The sequence below is a fragment of the Zingiber officinale genome, chromosome 3B (assembly GCF_018446385.1).
Source record: "Zingiber officinale cultivar Zhangliang chromosome 3B, Zo_v1.1, whole genome shotgun sequence".
NCBI classification, from domain to species: Eukaryota; Viridiplantae; Streptophyta; class Magnoliopsida; order Zingiberales; family Zingiberaceae; genus Zingiber; species Zingiber officinale.
The window spans coordinates 7,810,322-7,821,448 of NC_055991.1; the positions used below are offsets into that span (position 1 = coordinate 7,810,322).

Genomic DNA, 11,127 nt, shown 5'->3' on the forward strand with positions numbered 1-11,127 from the left:
CTCCAGATCGGCCGCAACGAACGTTGTGGCCTCCGATCGGGTCGGGTGAATATGCACTTCCTCTTTTTCTTCATAAACTAAAGAGGGAGGCTTTTCAGTTATAGCGTTCACCTCGATCCGTGGCGACTTCCGAGCGGAATTGGCTTCTGCTCGGACCATCTCGATGTAGCATCACCGAGCTGCTAGTTGATCTCCTCGTACTTCTCCCACTTTGCCCTCGACGGAGAACTTGATCTTCTGGTGGAAGGTGGAGACGGCCGCTCGGAACTTGCTGAGCGCCGGTCGTCCCAAAATGACGTTGTATGATGAGGGAGAGTCAACCACTACAAAGTTTGCTGTCCGCGTCCTCCTGAGCGGCTCTTCTCCCAGTGAGATAGCCAGTCGGATCTGTTCGCCCGGCAGGACTTCATTGCCCGTAAACCCGTATAGAGGGGTTGTCATGGGCAGCAACTCGGCTCGATCGATTTGCAGTTGATCGAATGCCTTTTTGAATATGATATTGACCGAGCTTCCTGTGTCAATAAGAACGCGGTGAATAGTATAATTGGCTATTACCGCTTTGATGAGAAGAGCATCGTCGTGGGGGACTTCAACCCCTTCCAAGTCCCTGGGCCCGAAACTAATTTCGGGTCCGCTCGCCCGTTCTTGGCTGCAGCTGGACGCTCTCCTTCCTTGCTTGGTTGGAATCTCCTCCGGTCGGACCACCAGCTATGATGTTGATCTCGCCTCGAGAAGTATTACTTCTATTTTCTTCTTCCCGAGCGGACGGTCGGGACCGTTCTCTAGACATTCGGTGATTCTCCCGCCTCGGAGAGCGATGCCGATCGGGAGTCTGTTGTTGTCGCCTATCAGCTTGAGTCCGCTCGGCTTCATGAGTTCTCTGTCGCCTATCGGATGAGGCGATCGTCGACCACCACTCCGGGGAACGGGATGAGCAATCATGGGAAGACTTCGACAATCCCTTGTGTTGTGCGTATCCGTCCGGTGGAAGGAGCAGAACATTGGGGTCCATTTCTTCTTTGGCTTGGGCCGAGTGGCAGCTACCTCTTGCACGTGGGACCTAGCATGGGGGGAGCGGATTGCTTCGGCCCTCGGTCCTCTGGGTGGCTGAGCAGCGTGCGGCTTCCGCTCGGCAGGAGGAGCCCGCTCGGTTGGAGTTTCTTTTTTCCGGGATGCTTGGGCTTCCTCTACGTTGATGTATTCGTTGGCCCGGTGTAGCATGTGGTCATAGTCTCGAGGCGGCTTCCAAATGAGTGATCGGAAGAAATCCCCATCCACTAGGCCTTGTGTGAAGACATTCATCATGGTCTCCGAGGTGGCCGTTGGAATATCTATGGTCACCCTGTTGAACCGCTGGATGTAAGCTCGGAGCGATTCGCGGGCTTCCTGTTTGATGGCAAACAGGCTGACACTAGTCTTCTGATAGCGCCGACTGCTTGCGAAGTGATGGAGGAAAGCCGTTCGGAAGTCTTTGAAGCTTATGATAGATCCGTCCGGCAATCTCCGAAACCACCGTTGAGCCGATCCAGAGAGGGTGGTGAGGAAAACCTGACACTTCACCCCATCTGTGTATTGATGCAGGGTTGTCGTGTTATCAAACTTGCCCAAATGATCATCCGGGTCGGTGGTTCCATTGTATTCGTCGATCGTCGGAGGCACATAGTGCTTGGGCAAAGGGTCTCGTAGAATAGCCTCTGAAAATTGGCGATTGATCCGCTCGGGCGATGCGTCCGTTCGGGGGGCTTTCCCTTTTTTGTCGTCTCGTCTTGGCATTTCATCCGAAGAAGATCCCCGATCTCGATTAGTTGCTGCGGCTTCAGGGGTGCGGAATAGGGTCCGATGGAATGCAACGGTGGCCTGTGGTGCTTCCGCTCGGCCACCAGATGCTGATGTTGCTTGCTGCTCAGGCCGCTCGGCTGGTGCTTTCCGTTTTTGTTCCACAAGCTTGGCGGCCCTCAACTCGATCAGAGCGTCGAGTTCCTCCGTGGAAAGCGTCACCGTGTGCTGTCGTCCAACTTCGTCCATTGCTTCCGTTCGGATGCAGGAGCGTTCCCACAGACGGCGCCAAATTGATCCTGTCTGAAAGCTGAATCAACGGACGCTAGGCACGTGGCGCTCTCCGGGTCGATGACGTGGATCTCCGACTGGTCGCACGAACCTCCGGCGAACCTGGACAGAAGTCGGGCCGGGAAGGGGTTCCCGGCGACGACCCTCCGACGCTCAAGTCAGGTAAGCGAGTAGTGAAGAAGTGGCTCCAAATATTGTAGAACGCGTACCTCCGGCGAAGTATAAGGCTCCTTATATAGAGTGGTGAAAGAGCTCACGCACACCTACCGAGGCAAACACGTGTCCCTAGCCCATACCTCGGTATGTGTTTGTCAGAAAGCTTACCTGACACCATACTGCTACAGTCCAGGCACGTCTTCGATGGGACAGCAGAACACCTCGTCGTCAGGCTTGGAGTATGGCCTAGTCATAGGACTTGACAGCTGTCATAAGATGTTCCTTGTCCTTCTCTCCCTACCCCATGTCAGGGCGTCCTTCCGGCCGGCTGGACGGGGCGTCCGTCCGGCCGGCACTCATCTTACGCCCGGCCAGACGACACTCACATCACGTCCGGCCTGCCGTCTGCATCGGTATGCTGGGGAGATCTTCGGTAAGGTGTTATGTAGGGACTGCTAGCAGTATGTTACTTATGTCTTCGGCCGAGCATGACTTCCGCTCGGCCCTTCGTTACTGTTCAATCGAGCGCCGGAACCCCGACCACTGTCAGGGCACCTTTTGCTATCGGCTATTCATCGATCGGCCGGCCGGGAGGTCGGCCCATCCTTATCCGGTCAACCAGCTGGCCCTTTGACTTTCACGTGACGTTGACCCCTCAAAATGAGAGTTTCCTGTCCTAACCGCCGGATCAACAATGATTATTCAAGTAATTGAATATTTGTGAATTTAAAAACCAAAGTTAAGTGAGTATCATTCTTGATATCTCTTATATAGCAATGACAATGTTTTTTTTTTTACTTTGAGACACCAAGCTTCGTCGCCAAAAGTAATCATTTAACCCAAAAACTTACATATTTAGGTACAATAATTCTTGAAGTATTTTTTAGTTTTCTTCCTACTCCCTAAGAATGGATAAAGTGAATTAAATCCAATTCATGGCCCAATGAGGTTGCTTTGCTTGTCTATTTGGGCCTAGTTGATATTGGCCCAGACCCCATAGGTCATCCGAGTTGATATGTGGTGGGATGCTTGCCACATGAGATCGCGGGGTCGAAACTCGAGATAGTCGGGGCGTAAATCTCCGGTCCCTGTGCAACTCACCTCACCTGCCACATGCTCGCTCAGGATGCTATAATTTACCTCCCTTGTGATGGCCTTGGGTCCGGTGCGGCGGGGACGCTGGGGACGAGCGATTTCACCTTTTGTCACATATTAGCCCAGACCTAGAGAAATTAAATCAGCAGTTTAACAAATTCTATCTTTTTTCCTCAAAATTCACATTATATTTATTAATATAATTTTCTAACTTAATTATATCTCGCTATTTTCAATCTCTCAAAAATATATATGACAAATAGAAATAGGTTTATAAATGTGGCCAAAAAGGTAATTCATTTGTTCCTAGTGTTCTCATCAATCCGTCTTAAGTTAATACGAAGAAGATAAATTATAGGTAACTACTAATTATTAAGGTAGTGACTAAGGTATGGGAGTGTGCATGCTTAGACATGTCGAGTTTTAACCTTATGACCTAATATGGTAAGACTCTATCTTAACCATCATACTGTCCCGAGAGGAGCACAGATCTCTTGGACCACTTTTTTGTGGTCCAGGGGATGTGTCACTCGTATTTACGGTCAGATCGTGGTCGTGATCCGGCCGCAAATTGTTGCGATCCCTTCCTGGGTTCACCGTCCCCACCAGGTTATAATTTTTGTTCAGAGCGGGCGACCGGAGACCGTCCGGAGGCCTCTGATGGTGGATAAGTGGCCAGATTATTGGACGCCTAGCAAGGATGTCCTCCGAGTAGCCTCCGGCCGCTCGCTGTGAACAAAAACTATAACCTGGTGGGGACAGTAAACCCAGGAAGGCATCGCAACTATTTACGATTAGATCGTGGTCATGATCCGATCACAAATACGAGTGACATATCTCCTAGACAATAAAAAATGATAAAGATCTTAGAATTATAAATATGTTTATAAATGAAGAAAGATTAAAGTGCAATTGTTTCCTTAATTCACAACTCATTTAAGTAATCCATCAAATGTCAAAAGTATGTGTACATATTTTTAGGAAATCAGCACATTATTTATGTACTTATTTTTAATTTTAGTAATATATATATATATATATATATATATTTTTTAAAAGTTAAAAATATAACAATGCACAAATTTTAATAGGTTCAATGATCTAGACATAAAAATATCAATATATCTTTTTAATAATCCTCCTAACTATTTATTTATACAAAAACATATATTAATTTTTTGTTATTTTAATATCTTGTTGGAAAATATTTTTCTATATTTGAGAACACATATTAATTGAAAAATAGTTTTTTTTTATTTAGAACACACAAATATTTATTTATTTATTGCAAAATAATTTTATGATCTAAGTTTCATGGCATTACAAATGATTCTTTTTTAATCAAGTAAATTCATATTGTCATTATTATGAATAATAAGTCGATAAGGGTTCTTGTTGGTAGGGACAAGCAACCGATTAACAATCAAATCGATCAACCAAATTATTTTTTAAAACTTAACTGAAGAACAAATCAAACTGACAAAATATAAATTAAATCGATAAAAAATTAAAATAACCAAACTTAAATTGATGAAAAATTAAAATAACTAAACTTTCGTTTAAATCAAGACTCATAAAAGAAAGAAGGAAAGGAAGGGAGTCATAAATTATGAAATTAGGAATTTTAAAGATCCATTCATATTTGAGCATAACCAAATTTAGTTTAATCGAATTTAGATAATTTTTAAAATTGAGACCAAACTGATTTGACCAAAATAATCAATATTAAAAAAAAATAATCGAACTAAATTTTTAATTTCGATTGGTTCAGTCGGTTAATCCAATTTGACCGATTTTTTATCCGCCCTTATTTATCGGTGCAACAACTCTACAAATAATTCATGTCACATGAACATAATTGACAAGCAAAAGATTCTCTTTTTTTCCCCAATTCTCCCAACGAAATTATGGACCACCTAACTATTTATCAAAATAATTTTGAGAAAAAAATATTTTTAAATGTATACATTCAAGTTTAAGTAACTCTAAAATACTATACCTCTTTTTAATTATCCAAATAAGTAATACATCTTTTAAATTCAAATTTGGCATTTAAGACTCCCTCACTTCATAATTAAATTGTATATAGATTTTTCATCTATTAGATAAATTTAAAATATATTTTTTATATATATTTAAAGGTCAATTTCTAAAATATTTATATATTCTAATTTTTTTTTATCTTATAATTTATTTTTACTGTTGTAAATTAATTTGTAAAAAAAAACTAAAAAGACATTTTGCAGAGGCTTCACATGTTTGATCGAAGACATGACAGAGGTTGGTGACATGGACCAACTATTTATTTTATGTTATTTTATTTGAGGGTTATCTTTTCATGTAGGTCACATAACATAATTAATTGTTCATGTGGGAAGAAGTGGTAGGTAGCACAATGGAACAGTAAGATTCCATGCACACAATAATTAATTAATGGACCCTACTAATCTTGTTTCACTCAGCTTGATGTGGACTTAATTATCTTAAACATTTTCCTAATCACCAAAAAGTTAATTATCACCACCACATAATAATAATAACAATATTTTTATTATTAATAAGTTTATTTCTAAAATAGCCCAAACATAGCGGAAAGGCCATATAGTATGGTAGGTTAGTATGGTAGGTGTGTTGTATGATCGAGTTGGTGATGAGATATTGAACTGGATGGACCACCTTCGAATCATTAATCGATAAATCATTGGCCTGCTTTGGCCACTTGTGATGATTTGGTCTCATCCATAACATTAAAATATCATTATTGTTATTATTATTAATATAGTTGATAAATAGAAATATATTTTCTATTAAATTTATGTCGACTAATGAACAGAAATAATTGTTTGAGAGCATGTGAAGTAGTTTTCCAATAAGCAAATAAGAAGATTATATTGCAACCAAAAATAGAGGGGGGAAACATAAAAAAAGAAAGCAAGATGAGTTTATTTACAATTAGATCTTTAATACAAATGAGTACTTTTTTTTTTTGATACTCTTGAGAAGATTTAGTTTGGCCACGAAAACGAATTATCTACAACTTAAGGGATGGTTTGCAAAAATTACACATATTTCAACAAGATGGTTTGAGATCAGTAAATGCACCATCAAAATAAATTTTTTTAATCAATAACTAAGAAAAATAAAGAAAATGTTCAATATAATTATTGGATTTCTTGCCCTTGCTCCAAAGAGCCATAGTACCTAAGCAGCATCGCATGGCAATTACATGTCTCTTTGATTCGATATCCGAATTGGTAGCACGGACAAAATTTTCCACCGTGTGTCGGTCTCGATGACATTGTAGTATCAACATGTGTTGTTACCATTATTGTTGTAGACATCATTGGAGGTGGTAGCGGCGGCGGCGGTGTTATTGTCGTCTTGAATTGTGACGAGTTTGAGGGTTCTACATGCGAGTTTACGGGGCCGCGACCAAGGGTGAGGTCGAGGTTGAGATTAGGAAAAGATGACTCCTCTTCCGTGCTTGTAATGGTGCTATGCCCGTCCTCAGCTAGGTCGAGGCCCATCGATATGGGTAGTTTCATTCGAGCCTTATCGATCTTGGCCATGGTAGAAGGCACGAGTTGCCCGCGAGGAAGGTTGCCCAATTGACAGTGAGTTTGTGGGTCAATTCCAGTACTAAGTAGCTTGCGCTTTATGTGTGTGTTCCAGTGGTTCTTGATCTCGTTGTCGGTCCTTCCAGGTAATCGTGCAGCGATTAAAGACCACCTGAAAATTATATTAATGATCAAATATTCTAATTTCGATCAATACTTTCTTAGTTTAAAAAGGTAAAATTAATTATATTAGTATTGGAAAACATATATACTTGTTTCCCAACGAGCTATGCATCTTGATGATCTGTTCGTCCTCTTCGTCGGTAAAGTTACCGCGCTTTAGGCCCGGCCGTAGGTAGTTTATCCATCGAAGCCGACAACTTTTACCGCAACGAAGAAGCCCTAGAAGGTACAAGGAAATTTAGCTTTACCATAATCGAACCAGTAAACATATGAATTTGGTGTTATGATGAATCGATTACTTACCAGCCTCCTTAGGGAGGGATCTCCAACAACCCTCGCCGTGAGCCTTGATGTAGGCGATGAGCCGTTCGTCCTCCTCCTTGGTCCATGCTCCTTTGTTGGTGCGAGCCTTCTCACAACAAGGAGACCTCCCCATGGTGGTGAGAAAGAGAATGATAGAGTTTGGTTTTTGTTGATATCCTTTCTTTGTGGAGATGGGACACATGAGGTGTATATATGGGAGAGAAAAAAGGAATTTGAGTAGATTTATTTTTAAAAAATATATTAATAAATTAAATAATTAGGTACTATTGACTCGATCCTCATGAATGGATCGAGTTGGTATGAGAAGATGGGATGGTTGAAATGGGAAAGAACTTATTATCATGGTAGGTAGGTGGATGCATCACACAAAACCCTAATTATAACTATCTTTATAGGTTTAGAAATATATTCTTTCCGAGTTTTAGTTATATTGATATGTATGTGCTTATTCTATCTTCTTCCCCACCGACATATCTACACATTTAGAAAATAATAAAATAAATGAATTAATCTATTTTGTTTTTTTTAAATATGGAAAATAAAATTTTAAAATAATAACTTGGATTAATTTATGGAAAAGAACTTGAAAAATAGAAAACCAATCCCTAAGATCAAGATGAATATGAGGAAATTAAATTTTATCTACATTCATATATTGTTTGTATAAATTATTTTGAAATTAATTTTAAAACATATACATATTAATTAGTTTAATTATTGATAGATTTGTATGCATATGGTTTGAATTGGTTTGGTACAAATTGATGTTGTTGGATGTATGTGGTCAATGACAGGTAGGAAAGTTGCAAAATAATTGGTTGGTGGGCCATGTGTTTTTTTATTATGTATATATTTTTTTTATTTGAAAAAATATTTAATGTGAAATTGGATTAATTAGGTTAGCCATGATGAATTGAAGGACACATGCAGGAGGGATCCACCAAAATCTATACCATCTTGTGATATCTCATCTGCACCAACTATGGAATCAATAATTTTAAGGGAATAATGTCTTCAGGGTAAGGTGCAGCAGTAAAATATTTCGAATTCCTATAGTAAGATTATGGACAACACCAAATATATGGCGCAAGTACTTTTTGAATTTATCTGGATAGACGATGAAAATTTTCTTAGGACTGATCGATTGTCTCCAAAAATTAATTAGTTTAAAGAGCTAAATATTTTATATTTGGATTATCAAATAATAATAGTAATTTCAAAGAAATAAATAAATAAGTTATATCACAAATTATTTAGTTTATAAAATATAAAGAAAAAATTTTCTGATTAATTAAAAAAAACTCTCATTTATTGTCAAATATATATTGCATTAGACAATGATTAATAATCTTATATTCAATTTTTTTTTATATAAAATTTTAGTTTTCAAATATATTGTAAATTGAAATGTAGTTACTTAGCCCAAAAACTTCAACAAATTAAAGAGTATATATATTTTTTAAAGTAATGATATAATTGATTCATTTTATTGATTTACTTTAATGATATAATATGATAAATATAACTTTTTAATGTTATTTTTTTTACCTTTTATTATCAATAAAAATGTAAAATACTTAGATGTTTTAATCCAGTGTATCCAACCGGAGGTGTCTACATGATCCTATCTAAGTTAGCCCAGTCATATTACTAAGTCATCCTTATTTAGGTTATACTGAGCTGTCAAATGAGTCCAGCTAAGTTGTTGAACAGAGCTTATTTGGTTGCCCAGCTGGGCTGATCTGAGTTGTCGATTTATTGGCTTGTCAGCCTATTAGCATACCGACTTGTCAACTTGTCAACCTATTGAGCCAATCTGACTTGCTAACTTAATGTTATATTGATTAATTTACCCACCAGTACTCCAACCTGCTAGCTAGCTTACTGACTTACCGATTTGTCGGCTTACCAAGTTAGTCTGACCTACCGACCTAGTTAGACTTATCGAGTTAGTCCAAACTACCAAACTATCGAGTCGTTAGGCCGGACCCTCCTAACTGTGATGATATTACTGATCACTTTCCATATGATATCTACATTCTCATGATCTCCAAGCTATCCTACCCTCTCACATTTATAAATATCAAGTATATGATTGTTAAAGGGCATAACATCTCCCTTCTGATTTTTTTTTTTCTTTTTCTATAACATTGTTTAAGGCACCACGATAGATTTCTACCGTACCAAATCCAATTCTCAATGTTTATTGAAAATAGTTTTTTTTCTCATGCTCACTATATTATATAAACAATTTACCATAATATATTTTTATTAATATATAAAATAGTAACAAATTAGATTTTTAAAATTAGTAATTTAATTTTTGATGATATATATGAGGGGGCAAAATGTTATTCGTTCGTCCCTCAAAGCTTCCGCTAATCCATCTCTAGGTCAACACAGAGGAGGTACATACTCAGACGTATCTAGTTTCAATCCCAAGACCTCATGTAATAACATCCTATGTCTGAAGCGACCGATCAACCAGTTCCACATAAATTTTCCACCGACCACCCAGAAAAAAATATTCTTAGAAAAAATATGAAGTCATTTGTTGAATAATTGAACACTTAATAATTCCCTTGATGTTTAGCTAACTTAATAAGTTTCATTAGACTTATCTCACTCAATAAAAAATAATTAGCCATAAGTTTCACGTGTGTTTATAATAAGAGATTAGCAAATAGTTAGGTTAATATTTTTGTGTTGTGTGCTTTCCTTGTATAACTTTCCTATCTACTTAAGAGGGGAAGGGTATTATAGCAAAGTCAGTAAGTTAATAACCACTTCTTCCACCAATTTATGAAGAATTAAACTTAAAGCGCACACGGTGGTCAATTTAAAAACTGAGTATAAGGTGAAAATCATTGCTATAGGTGTCTAAAAATTACTTCAAAAGTTTATTTTTTTGTAGTCCATCTTTTGATTGCGCCCCTTATTTGAAGGAAAAATTCTTATAAATATATCATAATTGGGGTTTGAACTATGTATATCTGAGCAATAATTTAGATATCCTACCGTGGCATCATAGCCCCGGGAACAATTTTTTTTTTATGATATATAAAAATTATATTCAAGAAGATATTTTTAGAAAAAATATGAAGCTATTTGTTGAATAAATGAACACTTAATAATTCCCTAGATGTTTATCTAACTTAATAAGTTTCATTAGACTTATCTCTCTTAACAAAAATAATAATTAGCCATAAGTTTCACGTGTGTGTATAATAAGAGATTAGCAAATAGTTAGGTTAATATTTTTGTGTTGTGTGCTTCCCTTATATAACTTTCCTATCTACTTAAGAGGGGAAGGGTAATATAACAAAGTCAGTAAGTTAATAACCACCTTCTTCCACCAATTTATGAAGAATTAAACTTAAAGCGCACGTGATGACCAATCTAAAAACTTAGCATGGGATGAAAATCATTGCTATAGGTGTCTAAAAACCAATTCTAAAAGTTTATTTTTTTTTGCAGTGCATCTTTTGATTGCGCCCCTTATTTAGAGAAAAAATTCTTACAAATATATTATAATTGAGGTTCAAACTATACCTGAGTAATAATCTAGATACCTTACCGTGGTAGCCCTTGGGACATTTTTTTTATGATATATAAAAACTATATTCAAGAAGGTATTCTTAGAAAAAATATGAAGCCATTTGTTGAATAATTGAACACTTAATAATTCCCTAGATGTTTATCTAACTTAATAAGTTTCATTAGACTTATCTTTCTTAATAAAAAT

At 37.8% G+C, this 11,127-nt stretch overlaps 1 protein-coding gene across 1 annotated transcript; it reads right to left on the reverse strand.

The window, feature by feature from the left end:
* Nucleotides 1-6,458: 6,458 nt before the first annotated feature.
* On the reverse strand, nt 6,459-7,570 carry LOC121968056 (transcription repressor MYB6-like). The gene is made up of 3 exons (XM_042518576.1): nt 7,362-7,570; nt 7,148-7,277; nt 6,459-7,047 (listed from the first exon to the last, which is right to left on the reverse strand). Exons 1-3 carry the CDS (start codon nt 7,561-7,563, stop codon nt 6,480-6,482), a joined length of 900 nt encoding a protein of 299 aa, XP_042374510.1. The 5' UTR covers nt 7,564-7,570; the 3' UTR covers nt 6,459-6,479.
* Nucleotides 7,571-11,127: the final 3,557 nt, after the last annotated feature.

What these genes read in the sequence shown, in the direction of transcription:
- LOC121968056 (XM_042518576.1), bottom strand. Translation starts at nt 7,563, where the DNA reads ATGTGTCCCATCTCCACAAAGAAAGGATATCAACAAAAACCAAACTCT. An exon ending in ATCCCTCCCTAAGGAGGCTG is followed by an intron (nt 7,278 to 7,361) that starts GTAAGTAATCGA and finishes TGTACCTTCTAG; the next exon opens with GGCTTCTTCGTTGCGGTAAA. An exon ending in CATAGCTCGTTGGGAAACAA is followed by an intron (nt 7,048 to 7,147) that starts GTATATATGTTT and finishes TATAATTTTCAG; the next exon opens with GTGGTCTTTAATCGCTGCAC.